This window comes from Cnephaeus nilssonii (assembly GCF_951640355.1).
Source record: "Cnephaeus nilssonii genome assembly, chromosome: 19".
Classification (NCBI taxonomy): Eukaryota; Metazoa; Chordata; class Mammalia; order Chiroptera; family Vespertilionidae; genus Cnephaeus; species Cnephaeus nilssonii.
In genome coordinates, this window is record NC_137090.1 from 1,275,094 (window position 1) to 1,296,235 (window position 21,142).

The 21,142-nt window shown below is 64.2% G+C and overlaps 1 protein-coding gene across 5 annotated transcripts in view; it reads right to left on the reverse strand.

The window, feature by feature from the left end:
* RNF213 (ring finger protein 213) overlaps positions 1–21,142 on the reverse strand; it is an 87,732-nt gene that overhangs the window by 2,137 nt on the left and 64,453 nt on the right. For all 5 annotated transcript variants that reach the window (XM_079797876.1, XM_079797877.1, XM_079797875.1 and 2 more), the window contains 18 exons: positions 20,846–21,036; positions 20,017–20,139; positions 19,164–19,274; positions 18,380–18,622; positions 17,109–17,190; positions 15,796–15,830; positions 15,145–15,239; positions 13,579–13,738; positions 12,715–12,895; positions 11,983–12,074; positions 10,345–10,596; positions 9,630–9,762; positions 9,264–9,347; positions 8,492–8,672; positions 8,075–8,354; positions 7,448–7,642; positions 5,362–5,457; positions 3,690–3,868 (listed from right to left, as the gene is read on the reverse strand). In XM_079797876.1, the coding sequence (XP_079654002.1) occupies positions 3,690–3,868; positions 5,362–5,457; positions 7,448–7,642; positions 8,075–8,354; positions 8,492–8,672; positions 9,264–9,347; positions 9,630–9,762; positions 10,345–10,596; positions 11,983–12,074; positions 12,715–12,895; positions 13,579–13,738; positions 15,145–15,239; positions 15,796–15,830; positions 17,109–17,190; positions 18,380–18,622; positions 19,164–19,274; positions 20,017–20,139; positions 20,846–21,036 (2,713 nt within the window). The remainder of the gene's footprint in view (positions 1–3,689; positions 3,869–5,361; positions 5,458–7,447; positions 7,643–8,074; positions 8,355–8,491; positions 8,673–9,263; positions 9,348–9,629; positions 9,763–10,344; positions 10,597–11,982; positions 12,075–12,714; positions 12,896–13,578; positions 13,739–15,144; positions 15,240–15,795; positions 15,831–17,108; positions 17,191–18,379; positions 18,623–19,163; positions 19,275–20,016; positions 20,140–20,845; positions 21,037–21,142) is intronic.

Sequence of the window (21,142 nt, forward strand, 5' to 3'; positions counted from 1 at the left end):
TTCACAGTCCCCCTCCATCCGCGGTCCCCTCCATCCGCAACCCCCTCCTGGCCGTTCACAGTCCCCCTCCATCCGCGGTCCCCTCCATCCGCAACCCCCTCCTGGCCGTTCACAGTCCCCCTCCATCCGCGGTCCCCTCCATCCGCAACCCCCTCCTGGCCGTTCACAGTCCCCCTCCATCCGCGGTCCCCTCCATCCGCAACCCCCTCCTGGCCGTTCACAGTCCCCTTCCATCCGCGGTCCCCTCCATCCGCAACCCCCTCCTGGCCGTTCACAGTCCCCTTCCATCCGCGGTCCCCTCCATCCGCAACCCCCTCCTGGCCGTTCACAGTCCCCCTCCATCCGCGGTCCCCTCCACCCGCGGTCCCCTCCTGGCCGTTCACAGTCCCCCTCCATCCACAGTCCCCTCCATCCGCAACCCCCTCCTGGCCGTTCACAGTCCCCTTCCATCCGCAGTCCCCTCCATCCGCAACCCCCTCCTGGCTGTCTGCGGTCCCCTCCATCCACAACCCCCTCCTGGCTGTTCACAGTTGCCCTCCATCCGCGGTCCCCTCCATCCGCGGTCCCCTCCATCCGCGGTCCCCTCCATCCGCGGCCCTCCATCCGCGGCCCTCCATCCGCGGTCCCCTCCATCCGCGGCCCCCTCCTGGCCGTTCACAGTCCCCCTCCATCCGCGGTCCCCTCCATCCGCGGCCCCCTCCTGGCCGTTCACAGTCCCCCTCCATCCGCGGTCCCCTCCATCCGTGGTCCCCCTCTTGGCCATGGGCAGAGCCAGAGCTCCTGCAACCAGGAACGTGGGGGTCAGCCACAGACCACCCTCGGCGAGTGGGTCTGTGGGGACCAGGAGCCCGGCCTGACGTTCTAGTGCGCCCCCTCCCACGAGTGTGACGTGACCTGCTGTACAGAAAGCAGAGCCTGCGTCGTGTGAAGAAGCATTGTGGGGCCCAGGAGCGGGCTCCTGTCCCTACACCCAGTCCAGGGGGCAAGGACTTGTTAAGAAATCCGACATGGCCCTGGCCGTGTGGCTCAGTGGTTGGGAGCATCGTCCCAGGCACTGGAAGGTCTTGGGTTCGATCCCTGGTCAGGGCACATACCCAGGCTGTGGGTTTGATCCCCAATTAGGGTGTGTAGAGAGGCAACCGATAGATGTTTCTCTCTCGTCTCCCTCCCTCCCTCTCTCTCTCTAAAAAAAATCGATAAATCCCCTCAGGTGAGAATTTTTAAAAATCCAGAGATACAAATGCGCACAGGTCTATCCACACACATAACGGGAAATGGCGACCAGGCCGCAGGCAGGCGAGGGAACTGGGCTGTGACTTCTGTTTAGAAAACCAGCAAAGCCAGGTCCCTCCCTCACACACCACACGGCAATAAACCGCTACAACGTGAGGCACAGCACAGAGCCCTGGGCGCACAAGGAGAAGACCCCGTGGGCTGTCTGTCCTGCAGCCTCGGGTAAGGGAGGCCCTGGCCTCCGTGTCCCCAGAGAGGCTCCACAGGGACGCTGTCCGCGTTCCCCAGAAATTAACCCCAAGCAGAGCCTCTGTGACTGATGGGTAAAAGGCAGACCCTAACTGTTTACGATTAAAAGATAAACAGCCCCCCCCCCCCAAATAGCCAAAGGGTATCCAGAGGGAATTCAGAGGGAGGCCCCGGGTGCTGACCCCCAGCCTCGCGGGGGACGGGGAAGGAGTGGGTGTGGCCGCCGGAGGTGAAGGTGTGAAAGCCGGAATGTCAGTGTGTGTTTGCCCGCTCTTCGCTCTTCGGTGTGGCTTTTCTATGGACGTTAGAGTGTGGGGGTGAGGGGGGCTTTTCTATGGATGTTAGAGTGTGGGGGCGGGGGGGGCTTTTCTATGGACGTTAGAGTGTGGGGGTGAGGGGGGCTTTTCTATGGACGTTAGAGTGTGGGGGTGAGGGGGGCTTTTCTATGGACGTTAGAGTGTGGGGGCCGGGGGGGCTTTTCTATGGACGTTAGAGTGTGGGGGTGAGGGCGGCTTTTCTATGGACGTTAGAGTGTGGGGGCGGGGGGGCTTTTCTATGGACGTTAGAGTGTGGGGGCGGGGGGGGCTTTTCTATGGATGTTAGAGTGTGGGGGCGGGGGGGCTTTTCTATGGACGTTAGAGTGTGGGGGTGAGGGGGGCTTTTCTATGGACGTTAGAGTGTGGGGGTGAGGGGGGCTTTTCTATGGACGTTAGAGTGTGGGGGCGGGGGGGCTTTTCTATGGACGTTAGAGTGTGGGGGCGGGGGGGGCTTTTCTATGGACGTTAGAGTGTGGGGGTGAGGGCGGCTTTTCTATGGAAGTTAGAGTGTGGGGGCGGGGGGGCTTTTCTATGGACGTTAGAGTGTGGGGGTGAGGGCGGCTTTTCTATGGAAGTTAGAGTGTGGGGGCGGGGGGGCTTTTCTATGGACGTTAGAGTGTGGGGGTGAGGGCGGCTTTTCTATGGAAGTTAGAGTGTGGGGGCGGGGGGGGCTTTTCTATGGACGTTAGAGTGTGGGGGTGAGGGCGGCTTTTCTATGGAAGTTAGAGTGTGGGGGCGGGGGGGCTTTTCTATGGACGTTAGAGTGTGGGGGTGAGGGGGGCTTTTCTATGGACGTTAGAGTGTGGGGGTGAGGGGGGCTTTTCTATGGACGTTAGAGTGTGGGGGTGAGGGCGGCTTTTCTATGGACGTTAGAGTGTGGGGGCGGGGGGGGGCTTTTCTATGGAAGTTAGAGTGTGGGGGCGGGGGGGCTTTTCTATGGACGTTAGAGTGTGGGGGCGGGGGGGGCTTTTCTATGGACGTTAGAGTGTGGGGGTGAGGGGGGCTTTTCTATGGACGTTAGAGTGTGGGGGCGGGGGGGGCTTTTCTATGGACGTTAGAGTGTGGGGGTGAGGGGGGCTTTTCTATGGACGTTAGAGTGTGGGGGTGAGGGGGGCTTTTCTATGGACGTTAGAGTGTGGGGGTGAGGGCGGCTTTTCTATGGACGTTAGAGTGTGGGGGCGGGGGGGGGCTTTTCTATGGAAGTTAGAGTGTGGGGGCGGGGGGGGCTTTTCTATGGACGTTAGAGTGTGGGGGCGGGGGGGCTTTTCTATGGACGTTAGAGTGTGGGGGCGGGGGGGGCTTTTCTATGGACGTTAGAGTGTGGGGGTGAGGGGGGCTTTTCTATGGACGTTAGAGTGTGGGGGCGGGGGGGGCTTTTCTATGGAAGTTAGAGTGTGGGGGCGGGGGGGGCAAAAGGGGGTCCATGGGGAAAAGGGGGACATCTGTAATGCTTTCAACAATAAAGACAAGTTTTAAACCCGAATCCATCAGTGATGCAGAGTAAGTGGAACAGCAGCAAAGACAGGAGGCAGGAGGGCGCTGACGTAAGTGCACTCGCTGTGCGGGGACGCGCTTTCGTAACTTTGAACAGATCCAGCAGAGCAGGTGGGAGCCCCACCCCCCTCGGGGGCCGTGGGGGTATGTGTGCCATCGCCGCGGGCCACGCAGGGTTACCACTTCACAACCTTCATCAACTCACTCCGAACGCCTGGCGGGGCCAGACCCACGGACTCTGCGGGCCTTCTCCGCCCGTCCGGGGCCGGACACCCCAGCCCTGCACTGGAGACTGACCCCCAGTCCTCAGCGCCCGCAGGGAAGCAGGTGAGACAGCACCCCGAGGCTGCAGGAGCCACGCGCCTCCAGGGTGCCCGCCGCAGGCGCCAGCCCTACCTCCAGTCGGGCTTGAAGTCGGCCTCGGTGTGGGGGTTCCTCAGCTTCAAGAGGATCATTTCGTGGAGCTCCAGGAGGAAGACGTCCAGGGAGCTCTGGTTCAGGAACGCGCGCAGGCGCTTGGCGCTTCCCGAGCTGAGCGCCACGTGGTACTTGGCGTTGATCTCCCTGAAGGGCTCCTGCAGCCAAGGACGCTCAGGGGAGGCCGGGGAGGGAGGAGGCCGGGGAGGGAGGAGGACGGGGAGGGAGGAGGCCGGGGAGGGAGGAGGACGGGGAGGGAGGAGGACGGGGAGGGAGGAGGCCGGGGGAGGGAGGAGGACGGGGAGGGAGGAGGACGGGGAGGGAGGCCGGGGAGGGAGGAGGACGGGGAGGGAGGAGGCCGGGAGGGAGGCCGGGAAGGGAGGAGGCCGGGAGGGAGGAGGCCGGGAGGGAGGAGGACGGGGAGGGAGGAGGCCGGGAGGGAGGAGGACGGGGAGGGAGGCCGGGAGGGAGGAGGACGGGGAGGGAGGAGGACGGGGAGGGAGGAGGCCGGGGAGGGAGGAGGACGGGGAGGGAGGGAGGCCGGGGAGGGAGGAGGACGGGGAGGGAGGCCGGGAAGGGAGGAGGACGGGGAGGGAGGCCGGGAAGGGAGGAGGACGGGGAGGGAGGCCGGGAAGGGAGGAGGACGGGGAGGGAGGAGGACGGGGAGGGAGGAGGCCGGGAGGGAGGAGGACGGGGAGGGAGGAGGACGGGGAGGGAGGAGGCCGGGAGGGAGGAGGACGGGGAGGGAGGCCGGGAGGGAGGAGGACGGGGAGGGAGGCCGGGAAGGGAGGAGGACGGGGAGGGAGGCCGGGAAGGGAGGAGGACGGGGAGGGAGGAGGACGGGGAGGGAGGAGGCCGGGAGGGAGGAGGACGGGGAGGGAGGAGGCCGGGAGGGAGGAGGCCGGGGAGGGAGGAGGACGGGGAGGGAGGAGGACGGGGAGGGAGGGAGGCCGGGGAGGGAGGAGGACGGGGAGGGAGGAGGCCGGGGAGGGAGGAGGACGGGGAGGGAGGGAGGCCGGGGAGGGAGGAGGCCGGGAGGGAGGAGGCCGGGGAGGGAGGAGGACGGGGAGGGAGGAGGCCGGGGAGGGAGGAGGACGGGGAGGGAGGGAGGCCGGGGAGGGAGGAGGACGGGGAGGGAGGAGGCCGGGGAGGGAGGAGGACGGGGAGGGAGGGAGGCCGGGGAGGGAGGAGGACGGGGAGGGAGGAGGACGGGGAGGGAGGAGGACGGGGAGGGAGGCCGGGAAGGGAGGGAGGCCGGGAAGGGAGGAGGACGGGGAGGGAGGCCGGGAAGGGAGGAGGCCGGGAGGGAGGCAGGGAAGGAGGCCGGGAAGGGAGGAGGACGGGGAGGGAGGCCAGGAAGGGAGGAGGACGGGGAGGGAGGCCGGGAAGGGAGGAGGACGGGGAGGGAGGCCGGGAAGGGAGGAGGACGGGGAGGGAGGCCGGGAAGGGAGGAGGACGGGGAGGGAGGCCGGGAAGGGAGGAGGCCGGGGAGGGAGGCCGGGAAGGAAGGAGGATGGGGAAGGAGGCCAGGAAGGAAGGAGGACGGGGAGGGAGGCCGGGAAGGAAGGAGGACGGGGGAGGGAGGCCGGGAAGGGAGGAGGCCGGGAAGGAGGCCGGGAAGGGAGCCGCGAGGCCAGGAGACGGGACTTACTTTCCGCAGGCGCAGCAGCTGCTCAGACTTGTGCGCAGAGAGGAGCTGCCAGAGCGCGATGACGTGGCGGAGCCGACACGGGTGCAGGTGCAGGGCCTGGGGAGGAGGGGGCTCAGGACGCGGCACTGAGGTCCTGCCTGAGCGCATCCGGCTCCCTCCCCACCCCACCGGCTCCAGTGCCCAGTCCTGCCTTTCCGCTCACACCCCCTACCACCTGCTCTGTGTGCTCACACCCACCACCCCCCTACCACCTGCTCCGTGTGCTCATACCCACCACCCCCCTACCACCTGCTCCGTGTGCTCACACCCCCCCACCTGCTCCGTGTGCTCACACCCCCCCCACCTGCTCCGTGTGCTCACCCCCCCTACCACCTGCTCTGTGTGCTCACACCCCCCCCACCTGCTCCGTGTGCTCACACCCCCCCCACCTGCTCCGTGTGCTCACCCCCCCACCACCTGCTCCGTGTGCTCACACCCCCCTACCACCTGCTCCGTGTGCTCACACCCACCACCCCCCTACCACCTGCTCCGTGTGCTCACACCCACCACCCCCCTACCACCTGCTCCGTGTGCTCACACCCCCTACCACCTGCTCCGTGTGCTCACACCCCCTACCACCTGCTCCGTGTGCTCACACCCACCACCCCCCTACCACCTGGTCCGTGTGCTCACACCCCCTACCACCTGCTCCGTGTGCTCACACCCCCTACCACCTGCTCCGTGTGCTCACACCCACCACCCCCCTACCACCTGGTCCGTGTGCTCACACCCCCCCACCTGCTCCGTGTGCTCACACCCCCCTACCACCTGCTCCGTGTGCTCACACCCACCACCCCCCTACCATCTGCTCCGTGTGCTCACACCCACCACCCCCCTACCACCTGCTCTGTGTGCTCACACCCCCTACCACCTGCTCCGTGTGCTCACACCCCCCTACCACCTGCTCCGTGTGCTCACACCCATCACCCCCCTACCACCTGCTCCGTGTGCTCACACCCACCACCCCCCTACCACCTGCTCCGTGTGCTCACACCCCCCCACCTGCTCCGTGTGCTCACACCCCCCTACCACCTGCTCCGTGTGCTCACACCCACCACCCCCCTACCACCTGCTCCGTGTGCTCACACCCACCACCCCCCTACCACCTGCTCCGTGTGCTCACACCCCCTACCACCTGCTCCGTGTGCTCACACCCCCCCACCTGCTCCGTGTGCTCACACCCCCCCCACCTGCTCCGTGTGCTCACACCCCCCCCACCTGCTCCGTGTGCTCACACCCCCCTACCTGCTCCGTGTGCTCACACCCCCTACCACCTGCTCCGTGTGCTCACACCCCCTACCACCTGCTCCGTGTGCTCACCCCCCCTACCACCTGCTCCGTGTGCTCACACCCACCACCCCCCCAACCACCTGCTCCGTGTGCTCACCCCCCTACCACCTGCTCCGTGTGCTCACACCCCCTACCACCTGCTCCGTGTGCTCACACCCACCACCCCCCTACCACCTGCTCCGTGTGCTCACACCCACCACCACCCCCCACCTGCTCCGTGTGCTCACCCCTCCTACCACCTGCTCCGTGTGCTCACACCCCCCTACCACCTGCTCCGTGTGCTCACACCCACCACCCCCCTACCACCTGCTCCGTGTGCTCACACCCACCACCCCCCTACCACCTGCTCCATGTGCTCACACCCCCCACCTGCTCCGTGTGCTCACACCCCCCTACCACCTGCTCCGTGTGCTCACACCCACCACCCCCCTACCACCTGCTCCGTGTGCTCACACCCACCACCCCCCTACCACCTGCTCCGTGTGCTCACACCCCCTACCACCTGCTCCGTGTGCTCACACCCCCCCACCTGCTCCGTGTGCTCACACCACCCCACCTGCTCCGTGTGCTCACACACCCCCACCTGCTCCGTGTGCTCACACCCCCTACCACCTGCTCCGTGTGCTCACACCCCCTACCACCTGCTCCATGTGCTCACCCCCCTACCACCTGCTCCGTGTGCTCACACCCACCACCCCCCTACCACCTGCTCCGTGTGCTCACACCCCCCCCACCTGCTCCGTGTGCTCACACCCACCTTGGCCACCTGCTCGGTCTGGTTGCCCATGCGCAGCTTGTCCTGCAGGTACACGTTCAGGTCCATGTCCGGGTCCTCGCCCGCCGTGCTCAGAAACCCCAGCGTGACTTCCACGAGGGACAGAGCTTCGCAGGCGTCGCTGTAGGACTGCAGCTGCCCGCCCAGGGCGCTGGCGGCCGCGTGGGGGAGGGGGCTCTGGAAACGGGAAGCAGCTCGGGGTTAGCCGGCTGACCTTCACGCCAAGGTTGCAGCCCAGGAGGGGCGCTGTGACCGTGCTCCTCAGGTCGGCTGTTTCCCAGACACAGGGGGGGACTCACCGGACCCTCACAGCCACTTGTGAGGCTGTGCACACGGCCCCACGCACACGCCACACATGCATACACTCAACACGCCCACACAATGCAGTCAACACGCACATGCCACACACTCAAATGCACACGCCACACACATACTCAACACATGCATGCACACATGCACACACACTCCTCACATGCACACACATGCATACATACTCAACACACACATGCCACACACACTTCTCTGGCCTTCCGCATGGGCACACAGGTAGGAGCGTGGGAGGCCCGTGCGAGGGGAGCCCGGAGACGGAGCGGCGGCCGGCGGGCTCACCTGGGGCATCCTGCTCCTGATGGCGGCGAAGAGGTGCTCGTAGTTCCAGTCGCGCCGGTACACCAGCGTGGGCAGGCCCCTGAGGCTGAGCCGGGGTTTGCCCTGGAGGAAGCGGCCGGCGAGCTGGCGCTGGATCCGCTCCAGGTCCAGCTCCTGCAGGCTCTCGCCGCCCTGCGCCACCTGGTACTGGCAGTTGGCGAGGATCAGCGGCATCAGGTCCCGCTCCACCTCGTAGCTGATGACGTGCAGGTCGGCCACCTCGGAGGCGTCCACGGAGTAGCTGCGGAGGGAACGCGGCCTCGGGCGGTCAGCACCGGCCCAGGACGCGGCCCCAGCCGAGCGGAGGACACGGCACACAGGCCTGCGACTGCCGGGCTGAGCCGCCTCCCTGGGCCGAGAGGGCGGCCGGGCGCTCACCTGGGCTCCTCCTCGGAGAGCCGCTCCACCGCGGAGACCATGTCGTTGTGCAGGCCGATCAGGTAGCTGACCAGCGCGGTGGCGCAGAGGCCCAGGCCCTGGCGACGCGGCAGGATGACCTCGAACTCCGCGTCCAGGTCCAGGTCGGCGCGGCAGTAGTCTGCAGGCAGCTTGATCTCGCCTTTAAGGACAGGGCTGTTCTCAGCAGCCGCTCCAGCTCCTTCCCGCAGGGCATCTGGCCGGCCCGCGGGCCGCAGCGCGGACGCCCAGCCGCTGAGCTGCCCCAGCCGCTCAGGGCCCTTCCCGTTCTCCAGGTGCCGCCGCCCCGGGGCCCCCAGCACCCTTGTTTCCACCTGGACAGACCCAGGAGGACCCAGCAGGGGTTTTATTTCATTTACTGGAGGCCGGCGCACGGCCCTCAGCGTGGCCTGCAGGGATCGAGCCCCAACTGGCAGCCCACGCCGCCTGCCGCTCCGCTCATCCCAGCCCTGCGGCGCCTGCTGCGGGCTTGCGCCCAGTCAGCCCCGATCGCAACCGTGAAACCGTGATCAGGAGAGGCTCGCACGGCCGCAGCGATGGCGCTCACCAGCCGTGAGCCCTGTGTCTGGCACCCATTGGTCAGCTGAGCGGGGCTCCCCTGTGGGAATGCACTGACCACCAGGGGGCAGCTCCTGCGTTGAGCGCCTGCCCCCTGGTGGTCAGTGTGCATCACAGCGACCGGTCACTCGGGTGCTTAGGCCTCTATACGTATAGAAGGGGAGCGCGCACTCACCCTGGGTCTCCAGCGACCTCCTCAGCTTGTTCCACGTGGACAGAAACCGTGTGACCCGGCTGTGGAGCAGCTGCTTCAGGCCCCCTGCCGAACACGCCCGTGCAGGTCAGACCCGCCAGGCCGTGCTCCCCCCACACACCCACGGACCAACACGGCCCAAGCGCCGTGGGAGCGCCCTGGCCGAGTGCCGGGGGCTGAGCGAGGCTGCCGCCACGCCTCCACCGTGTCCCGGGTTCACGGCAGCCCCGTCCTCGCGTGAACAGCGCCCGGTGGCCCCGAGCAGCCCGCCCCTCCCCTGCCCCCAGCTGGAGTGACCCTCGAGCCACCAAACAGGCGTCCTGACCTCCTGTGACGGCCGAGTCCTACCTGAGCCGTGGCTGTCAATGAAGCCTCGGATGGACTGGAACTCAGCTTCCGGAACATTCTGGAACCATTTCACCAGATCCCTCTGCAGGGCCAGGATCTCAGGCAAGAACTTCACGAGTCTCAGCTCTGCCTCCTGGGGAGGGAAGGCCGTCCGTCTGTCAATCTCTCACCTGCCCAGAAAGTGCCGCGGGGGCGGGGCCGGGGGGAGGTGCTGGCTCAGGGCCAGTGTCTGTCTCCCTCTGGCCAGCCTGGCTTTGGTTGTTGTTAATCTCACAGGAGGACACTGTTCCACTGATTTTTACTTTTTAATTCTTAAACATATTTTTATTGATTTCAGAAAGGAAGAAAGAGGGAGAGAGAGAGAAACATCAGTGATGAGAGAGAACCACTGACGGGCTGCCTCGTGCACGCCCCACACTGGGGATCGTGACCTCCTGGTTCATAGGTTGACGTTCAACCTGCGCCCGCTGACCGGACTTCATTGAATTTTAGAGAGAGGAAGGCAGGGGGGTGGGGGGGAGAAAACAAGCCCCTCGATGTGAGAGATACAACTGTTTCGCAGCACCCCCCCCCCCCCCCGCATCCTGAGCTGCAGACAGTGGGGCCGGGATCCACTGGGAAGCAGGGTGCCCACAGCCCCCTCAGGGAAGAGCAGGCTGGAGGGGCCGGGGCGAGGGGGCCGGGGGAGGGGCCGGGGCGTCCCCGCCAGGTGCACCTTCTGCAGGAACCTCCAGAGGACAGGCACGCTCTCCCGGCCGTTCTTCTGCTCCACCACGTGCCGCAGGTGCTCCACGGAGAGCCTGGCGCGGCAGCTCCACGCCCGCGAGCAGTGGAGCGCGCTGGCCCGGGGCAGGCGGCGCAGGAAGGCCGCCGGGTCCCCCAGCACGATCCTGGCCACGGGGTCGGAGCTGATGCGCTCGTCCCCGCTGATGAGTCCGTTCACCTCCAGGAGGGTTTTATCCAGACGCTGCGGGCAGGACAGGCGCTGGGTGTGAGGGCCACCGCGGGGCTGGGGCGCCATGGACCAGGGCATCTGAACTGCTCATTTTACTTGTTTGTTCCGGAATCCTCACCCGAGGGTATGTTTTTCCATTGAAAGTGGAAGGGAGGGAGGGAGGGAACCGTCGATGTGAGAGAGACATATCGATTGGTTGCCTCCCGCATGGCCCCGGCCAGGGCCCGGGATCAAGCCTGCAACCGAGGTCCGTGTCCTCGACCAGAATGGAACCTGAGACCCTTCAGTCCAGGGCTGACGCTCTATCCACTGGGCCACACCAGCCAGGGCCGACCTGATCACTTTACACTCACCAACTAGCCACGCTGCTAGCTTTCACACTCGTTCTGTAGGGTCCCGGCTCCCCGATGGCACGAGGCTCAGGCCTGCATCTCCCTCCCGCCCTGCTCCTCGCTGACACTCATTCCCTGACGGGCTCTGCTGCTCCCGGGCACCCGGTCTGACCGAGGACAGCTGACTATGGCCACGGGGCACCTGGTCTGACCACGGACAGCTGACTGACTGCGGCCACGGGGCACCTGGTCTGACCGTGGACAGCGGACTGCGGCCACGGGGCACCCGGTCTGACCGCGGACAGCTCACTGCGGCCACGGGGCACCTGGTCTGACCGCGGACAGCTGACTGACTGCGGCCACGGGGCACCTGGTCTGACCACGGACAGCTGACTGACTGCGGCCACGGGGCACCTGGTCTGACCGCGGACAGCGGACTGCGGCCACGGGGCACCCGGTCTGACCGCGGACAGCTCACTGCGGCCACGGGGCACCTGGTCTGACCGCGGACAGCTGACTGACTGCGGCCACGGGGCACCTGGTCTGACCGCGGACAGCTGACTGACTGCGGCCACGGGGCACCTGGTCTGACCGCGGACAGCTGACTGACTGTGGCCACGGGGCACCCGGTCTGACCGCGGACAGCTGACTGACTGCGGCCACGGGGCACCTGGTCTGACCGCGGACAGCTGACTGACTGCGGCCACGGGGCACCCGGTCTGACCGCGGACAGCTCACTACGGCCACGGGGCACCTGGTCTGACCGCGGACAGCTGACTGACTGCGGCTACGGGACTCGGGGTGGGTCTGTGTGGGGGCCTCTCGCTCCCACCATCTGCTGGGAAATGAAACCGAGAGGAACCTGGGCTCCAGCCGCTCCTCCGCCTGCCGCACCCGCGGCCTTGGGGGAGCGGTCAGGACGGCGGGCGGGGTGGCCTGGGCCGGCACAGCTGGGTCCGAGCTGAGCCCAGGGCTCCGGTGCCTTTGCTAAGGCGCGTGGGCCGAGCCCCAGCGGCTTCAGGATGACCCCCCCCCACCCCCCAGGTGGCTGCTGCCCCTCACCCACCTCCAGTTCAGGCAGCACGAGGGCCTGCAGCAGCTTTTCCCAGGAGTTCCTCTTCTCCTTGGTCGACAAGACGGCATCGAAGCTGAAAGACCCTACGAGAAGCGCGTGTGGGTCCCCGGCACCAGGCACTGCCGTCCCCTCACAGTGAGCCCCGCCAGCGTCCACCCGAACGTCGCCCCCTTTTGAGGGGACGGGAGTGGGTATCTTCTTCTAAACCAACCCGAGGATTTAAAAATGGCTCCTGCCGCCCGGAGGTCACGGGTCGATTCCCGTCAGGGCACAGGCCCAGGATGCGGGCTCCATCCCCAGTGTGGGGCGTGCAGGAGGCAGCTGGTCCATGATCCTCTCTCATCATGGATGTTTCTCTCTCTCTCCCTCTCCCTTCCTCTCTGAAATCAACAAAAGTATATTTAAAAATGTCTCCTGCTACCCCGCCCCCATATGTTCTCTGTGAAAATGCTCCAACCTCTGACACTGGAGACGGCAAGGCCGCCCCACACACCTCTGCGCACCCAGCGGGGAGCTTGGAAGGGACAGAACGGGCAGGCACACCGCCCCGTCTGCCAGCTGGGGCGTCCCACCCATCGCCACCGTCTGTCTCCCAGGCTCCATGCTCTGCGGCTGTGCCCCGGGCTCCCCCCCCACCCCCTCACCCCCCACCTCCCACCCTCACCACCCCCCCACCCTCACCACCACCCCCCCCCCCACCGGTGCCCTCGCCCCAGCCCTTACTCTGGTCGGAGAGGGGGTGCTGCTCCCTGAGCAGGACCCCCAGCACCAGGTGCACCACCTGGACCGTGTCGTCCGCGCTCTTGCCCAGCGTCCGCATCAGCTGCCGCAGGTCCCTCTGGAGGTGCAGCTGCAGGAAGGCGCCCGGGTCCCTCACCGCGGGCTTGATGATGCCGGTCAGCGCCTGGGCGGGCGGGACAGCGCGTCAGAGGGCGTGTGCGGAGGCCAGGAGGCGGCTCTCCCAGCGGAGGCAGAGGCGGAGCCGAGGAGCCCACGGGGCCTCGGGATCGCGGGAGGGAAACAGGGCTCCTGGGAGCCCGGATCCCGTCTCTGCTCTCGTGGCTCAGGAACTCCGAGGGAAGGCTGCTCTGCCCCAGAGCCACGGCCCTGACACGGGAGGACGGGCGAGTGCAGCGGCCTCTCCACGCCCAGGTGTGCACAGAGTCGGGCATTGAAAATGGACTTGACAGCCCGGCCAGCGTGGCTCAGTGGTTGAGCGTCGACCTATGACCCAGGAGGTCAGGGTTTGATTCCTGGTCAGGGCACAGGCCCAGGTTGCGGGCTCCATCCCCATGGGGGGGGGGGGGGCGTGCAGGAGGCGCCGCTCCAGGGTTCTCTGGTCAGTGAGGTCTCTCCCGCTCCCTCAAACCAATGAAACATGAAAACTAAAACGGACTTGAGAAAGGCTGGTGGGCACCCCCCACCCCGCCAGGTGCCGCGGGGGAGGGGAGCGAGGGGTAAGCTCCGTGCCACCTGGGGACTCGGTGGGAAGACAAATCTGAAATGTACGGGGGCGGGGGGGGGGGGCCTGGGAGGCAGCCGGCGCCCACGCCCAGCGCCAGGTCAGAGCTGGCAGCCCGCGCGTACCTGGGGGCTGAGGGCCGCTCCCCAGAGCATCGCCAGGTGAGTGAGGAGCCGGGCGAGAAGGAAGGCCGCGGGGGCCAGCTCTCGGTCAGACACCACTGCCTCGTCCCCGGGGGGCGGGCTTCCCAGCACGTGGCCCGTCTGCGTCCTGTCCACCTCGTTTCTGGAAAGAGCAGGAGAGGCCAGATGAGGGCGAAGGTCATCTCTTCCCAGATGGGGGCACCCAGGTCCCGGGGGCCCCAAGGCCAGGCTCCCGTTTGGGGAGAAAATAACATTAAAAGCACTTTTTTCTTCAGAGCCCGGGTGATCTTCCCAAGAGTCTTTTTTTCTTCATTTCTTTTTTGTTTAATTGTATTTTTATTGATTTCAGAGAGGAAAGGAGAGGGAGAGAGAGATAGAAAAGCAATGAGAGAGAATCATTGATCGGCTGCCTCCTACACGCCCCCCACTGGGGATCGAGCCACGCCGGCCAGGCCAGAGTCTTTTTCTTTCTAGAACTACCCTCCTGGCTGACCCGGGACCCACAACCTTCTCCGGGAAAAGTGGCTGAAGAAAGCAGCATTCGGTGCCGTCCCCCGGGCCACGAGTCAGGCCGGCCAGACCTGCTTCTCCTGCTGCAATCCCGGGGGGACAGAAGGCTCAGGACAGCCAGCCCCCGGGGCAGCCGACATCGGCCCGGGACACGGGCACAGTGGCCTCCTTTTCCCCAATCAACGACTGGGACCAAGGTCGGGCGAAGGAGTCCCGGCCACGCCCAGGGCGCAGGTGCGGCGTGATGGACCTGTCCAGGTGCCTAAATACAGGGTGTCCCCCAAAATGTACACGTGCTTTAACAGCGGGAGCTCGGGCGGTGTTTCTTTCTTTTCAGATTTGACCCATTGGAATGAACAATTACTCAAAGTGGGCGTTGACCTATGACCCAGGAGGTCACAGTTCCATTCCTGCTCAGGGCACATGCCCACGTTGTGGGCTTGGTCTTCACTAGAGGGCGTGCAGGAGGCAGCCGGTCCATGATTCTCTCGCATCACTGATGTTTCTCTCTCTCTCTCCTGCTCCCTTCCTCTCTGAAATCAATAAAAGTATATTAAAAAGTTATTCAAAGTGTGTATGCATTTTTGAGGGACACATAATAGTATTCACTCCTATGAATGCCTGTTGGTGGTTCTAGGACAGTGGTCGGCAAACTCATTAGTCAACAGAGCCAAATATAACAGGACAACGATTGAAATTTCTTTGGAGAGTCAAATTTTTTAAACTTAAACTTCTTCTAACGCCACTTCTTCAAAATAGCCCAGGCCGTGGTATTTTGTGGAAGAGCCACACTCAAGGGGCCAAAGAGCCGCATGTGGCTCGCGAGCCGCAGTTTGCCGACCACGGTTCTAGGACATTCTGATGGTTTGTGGCCAATGGCAGCTCTGGCACGTCCACGTGGTACGACCACAGGCCGTGGCCCGACGCCCACCCGGTCACTGACCCACGTTTCATGTTGAGGGTCAGCTTATCGGGTGGGAGAGAAACAGCCCTCGGCCGGGGGGAGGGGGAGCAGCGAGAAGGAACAGCCTTACGTACTGGACGTCCGTGAATCCTCGGTTGGGCTTGTGGTCCTGCCCTCCTACGGGTGCGCCGCAGTCCACGCAGACGCTCTGCTGCATGGGCAGGCCGCACTGGGAAGAGGGGGGTGTCAGCTCAGGGCGCGGGTGCCACGGGAAGGGGGCGGTGCGGACGGGGCGACTCAGCACCGGGGGCTCAGAGCTATGCGTCTCTCTCCTCCTCCAGGCCCCTCTCTGCCGGTCTACCCGCTCTGGGCTAGTAATCGGCTTCTGAGCCGGTCACCGCTTTGCCGTCCCGTGTCCCTGAGCCCACACTCGGGCCACGGAGGTGGCTGGTGGTGGCTCCTAACCATAGCCATGCTGTCTCCCAGGGACCATGGCATCTCTGGGTGCCGCACCGCGGAGACGGGGTGCTCCTGGCAGCTGGAGCCGGGGCCAAGGATGCTGCCCAGGACGCCCCCCCCCCCCATAAAGACGTGTACAGGTTCCGAGCTGGAGCCCAGCTGGACTCCCTCAGCTCCATGCGGATGTTCGGGAGCGGCTGGGACTGCCCTCAGAGGCGCCTGTTCCCCTGGGAGTTCACGACCCCCCCCTCCTCCTCCATGTCCCCCAGACCCAAAGGAACATGCCTTTTGAGCCCCCCAAACCCTGTCCCAACACCCAGTCTCACCTCCCCGACAGCGCACAGGTGGCCTCTGGGACACGCTGTGGGAAGAAGAACAGGCCCCGTGTTGGCCGGAGAGGTTTCCCGCTGACTAACTGTCCTCCCGGCCTGACCCCCACAGGAGGACGGGCGTGTTGGCTGCATAGGAAAGCCACTCAGAGCAGAATTCTCCGGAGCAGGAGATGCCAACTCCACACTGAGCCAGGGCCGCTCGGGAAGCAGGCGGGCAGCGCTTTCCACGCGCTGATCTCTCTGATCTGGTTCTCTGCCCTGAGCACACTTTCCACCAGCTTGGGAACTAGTTTAAAGGCATTAGTCACTCAGCCCAGTGGGTGAGCGCCGACCTATGGAGGTCATGGTTTGATTCCCGGTCAGGGCACAGGCCCAGGTTGCGGGCTCCATCCCAGTGAGGGGTGTGCAGGAGGCGGCTGATCGATGATTCTCTCTCATCACTGATGTTTCTATCTCTCTCTCCCTTCCTCTCTGAAATCAATAAACATACATTTTTTAAAAATAAATAAAAGGTGTAGAGAGCGCCTGGGAAAGGCTCCTGAGCTGACTGTCATCTGAATTCAGTGGTGTCTGGCAGAGCCATGCCCTGGAAACATACCTTGCCAGAGGCAGGTGTGTTGTCAGCCTAACCTTTAGCTCAGGCGCCAGGGAGTGGGTTTCATTATCTAAGTTCAGCCAGGCGCCAGGAACGGACGCAATTATCTAGGCCCAGCCAGGAGTGACGATTACAAAGAAGCCTCAAGAATGAAGAATTACAGCTTGATCTTTAACCAGGATTTCACATAAGTTCCTTTATCTTAAACTTTAGTAAAACTTCCTGGTATCATACTGTATAAAATAAACGCGCTGTGCTGGCTCTGGGTCACTGTCTCTCCATCAGAGGACAGCTGTCCCACCTGGCCCCGCTTTTCCCTTCTGTCTCTGTGTCTGTCTCTTTCTTTCATTTTCTCAATCCCCAGCTGCCCCTACTCAGGATTTGTGACTGCCCTCTAGCCCCGCTGGACGTGGTAAAAGAGAGAATACTTATAAAAAGGGTTATTTACTCAGGGCCCTGTAGACTTTACATAAAGTCATGGCTATACTGTTCTGTCTCCCAGTTTCATTTTCCTAAAAGTACTGTCTTAGGGCCCGACGCCGGGCTGCGTTGTGGCTGAGCCTCAGGCACGGCTCCCAGTCCCCTGCTCCCAGGCGGCACAATCTGGGGGCACCGACCACATGGGTCCCTGCTCCGCCAGGGAGCGGCTCACGTGGCACCAGGAAGCTCGTCAGAGCGCAGAGGACGGGACCATTCAGACAGTGACACGTACTGTACCAGCGGACGGCCTCCAGCCCCTGCCAGCGCCGGGCCTGTGCCAGCATGTCCTCGGGCATCGTCGGGAGGAACGCCCTCTAAAACACAAAGAAGCAGAGCCGGCTTCAGACGTAGGCAGGAGGCCTGGCTTCCCCTCTCGTGGGCCTCCGGAGCTGTCTGTGCAGAAATGTAACAGCTCTCGCCCTGGCCAGTTTGGCTCAGTGGGTAGAGCGTCGGCCTGTGGACTGAAGGGTCCTGGGTTTGATTCCTCATTAGGGCACATGCCTCAAACCCCAGTAGGGGGGTGCAAAGGAGGCAGCCGATCAGTGATTCTCTCTCATCATTGATGTTTTTTTTTTAAATAAAGTTTTATTTATTTATTATTGTTATTTTTAAATCCTCACCCAAGGATATTTTTCCATTGACTTTTAGAGAGAGTGGAAGAGAGAGGGAAAGACAGAGAAACATCCATGTGAAAGGAACACATTGATTGGTTGCCTCCTACCAGGGCCCGGGCCGGGGAGAAGCCTGCAACTGAGGAACATGCCCTTGACTGGACGTGAACCTGGGACCCTTCAGTCCACAGGCCGACACTCTATCCACTTTTGGTCGCCAACCTTTCAGACCTCACAGACCAATGGCTGGTGACCGCTGGTCTAGGGCATCCTGGATGTTTCTCTCTCTCCTTTTCCCTTCCTCTCTGAAATCAATAAAAACGTATTTAAAAATATCCTATATAATAAAAGCCTAATATGCAAGTTGACCGAATGGCGGAACGACCGGTTGCTATGACACACACTGACCACCAGGGGGAAGACACTCAATGCAAGAGCTGCCTGCAGGCCCCAGGCCAGCCAAGGCGGGTGTCAGTGGGGGCCCCTGATCACCCCACAGAGGGAAGAGACTAGCGGTGGCGGGGCTGGCCAGTGGGTGGTGCCAGGCTACCAAGGCAGGTGCCAGCGGGGGCCCCCCAATCACCCCGCTAGTCACCCCACAGGTTGGCCTTGATTGCTGGCCAGGCCTAGGACCCTACCTGTGCACAAATTTCATGCACCAGGCCTCTAGTATATATATGTTAAAAAGAAAAAGGCAACTAACAGCTCTCCATGGCAACAGAGGGCGAGGCCTGATTCTCCCCACATTGTGGACGTAGGGATGGGGTGAGACGCAGGCCAGCGGGGACCGAGGACACAACTGGGTTCAACAGTCCCCTGCACAGATGGGGTGCGTGGGCGGTCTGCGTGGCAGCCCCGTGGACCCAGCCTCGCAGGCTGGGGGCAGTCTTACCGCCATGGTGGCAGGGGAGAAGGCCAAGTTCCTCAGGGGCTCCAAGACCCTGTGCTGCCCGCAGAGGAGGGTGGCAGCAGCGTGGACGGCCAGCTCGGTCACCGTGCCCGCCAGGCCGCCGTCTCCGGGCCCCGCGGTCCTCAGCAGCGGCAGAGCGTTGGTCACAAGGGCTGTGGCAAAAGGTCTCACGTCTGAGGACAGGGTCTGGCTTTCTTCGATGAACTTGCACAGGGGCTCGAGTTGCTGACGGGAGAACGGGGTTCACCGTTAAAACACGAGGAGGAGCACGCCGTGTGCCCAAAGGTTCGCTCTGCAGACACGCGCCATCTTAACAGCACATGCCTACCGGCCCAAGCGCGTACCTTCTTGCCCGAGTTGTAGCTGCAATTCTAACAGGTTTGGGGAGAACAGAAAGCAGCCCCCCACCCCCGTATGAGAGGGTGCGCCCCCAATGAAGCGGGAGGGCGTGCTTTGTGATGGTGACTTTTTGTTGTAGTTAATCTGCAAGTGAGGATACTTTTCCCGCTGATTTTTAGAGAGAATGGAAGGGAGGGTGGGAGGATGGGGGTGGGGGGAGAGGAGAGAGGAAGGAGAGACGCCACGTGAGAGAGACGCATTGACTGGCTGCCTCCTGCACACGCCCCCCGGGGCCGAGGAATGAACTGCAGCCCGGGGGCGGGATCCAGCCTGTGACACAGCCAGGGCGTGTCTGTGACGGTCACTCTGTTCAGACGGTCCCCTCTGAACCCTGGGGCCGCGCCCCAGCCCCGAGGCTGGCACTCACCTCCCGCTTGGGGTGCAGGTGGGCGTTGCGGGCCCGGTACAGCACGGCCACCTCGCGGAAGAGCGCCAGCAGCAGGTACGCGGCCTGGTGAGTCCGGGAGCCCCTGCAGGCCTGCGGCGAGGAGGGCAGGGAGGCTGGGCAGCGCAGTCAGCGCCACCCCGGGCCCCCACCATGAGGGGCAGGGAGACTCCCCAAGACCCTGCAGCCTGCACCCGAGGGGCCACCTCAGGGTGACAACGCCCAGGCCGCGAGCTCCGTCAGTCGCTAAGCTCCGTGCGCATGTGCCAGAGGCCTCGTGTCGGAACCCATCACCATCGTCCCTTCTCCCGACGTCATGGTCCCCAAAACTCGCCCCGAGCCTAGGAAGGGCCCCCTCTTTCCCTGGCTTGACTCCGGGGTGCACGGGGCCCACAAAGGAAGCCCAGAACACGTTAAAGACCAGATTCTAGACCAGCTGGCGGGGCTCAGGGGTTGAGCATCGACCAGGGGGTCACAGTTTGATTCCCAGTCAGGGCACAGGCCCGGGTTGTGGGCTCGAACCCCAGTGTTGGGCGTGCAGGAGGCAGCTGATCAATGATTCTCTCTCATTATTAATGTTTCTATCTCTCTCTCCCTCTCCCTTCCTCTCTGAGATCAATAAAAACATATTAAAAATTAAAAATATATATATAAAGACGAGATTCCAAAAACCTGCATGGCTCTCACCCTAAGCAGCGAGGGCCAGGGGCGCCCACAGTCGGCACCCGCAGGACTGACTCCTCGCAGACGCCGGCGCCATCCCCTCCGCGCCCCCGCCACACACACCCCCTCCCCTGCCACGTCCCAGGTAACCAGGACAGGGTTAGCGTCCTACCTCCAGGGCGGCCGTGATGGCTGGGGGCTTGCACTCCAGGACGGCCTTGCCCACCGCGTCGCGGACGGCCTTGTACTCCAGCCCGTGCACCAGGTAGCGGTCCATCTGGCCCCGAAGGTCCTCCTGCAACCCCCGGAGCACAGGGTTCGCCATGGTGCGGGGGGGGGGGGGGGGGGGAGGTTCAGCAGAGAGCCGTGTGTGTAGGCACGAAGCAGGTCATCACTGCAGGTTCAGGGGCGCAGAGCTGGGGTTCCGGGTTGGCCCCAGGCAGCAGTGCAGGGCTGGGTGCACGGAGGGGGGTGTGGGGCGAGGAGGCGCCCCCTCACAGCAGCACCGACAGTAAGAACAGCCAGGGTCCTAGTGCCACTTTCTAACCAGGGACAGCGAGGGCGTGTCCGTTTCTGCACGGGACCGGACATGTTGAGGCCGAGGCCCACGTGGCTTCTGGGCTCCGACCGAGGGCAGCGAGGCCTCACCCACAAGCGCAGGAACGTCGCTGCCCAGGAGGCAATGCCCGGAGCCTTGCCCGGCTCTCCCCGGTGCTGCGTCCACACCCTCACCCGAGGGCATTCTCCCGTGGGAGGGAGGCGGGGGAGAGAGACCGATGTGCAGAGCCAGCGACTGGCTGCCTGAACCAGCTTTGTGGGACCGCAACGAGCAGCCGCGGGCGCATGTCCCTTTCTCTCCTTCGGCTGCTGAAGGTCACGGCCGGCCGGCGGACGGGGTCCCTGGAGCACAGAGACCCTGGCCCGGCAGACGCAGGCCTTTCCCTGAGGGAGGGGGCCGGCGGGCGAGAGGTGCCCGGAGGTGTGGCCCACCCGCTCCTCACCTGCTGTGCCAGGACCTCCTGGGGGAACACCCACTGGGCGGGGTGGCCGGGCCGCAGGAAGCTCTGCACGAACTCCATGCCCTGGCGGCTCGCGAGCCTGCGCACCAGGTACACGCGGTACCAGTCGTTCCCGCTCTGCGTGCAGAAGCGCTCCACCTGCTGCAGGAACTGCCGCCGCGCCTCGGCCGGCTCTGCGGGTCACGGAGAGCGCGCTCAGCGCCGGGCTGAGGGCATCGCAGCCCCGTCCTCGGCCTGGGCAGACCCCGAGGGCCTGGGCCCCGACTGCCTAGTCCTGGG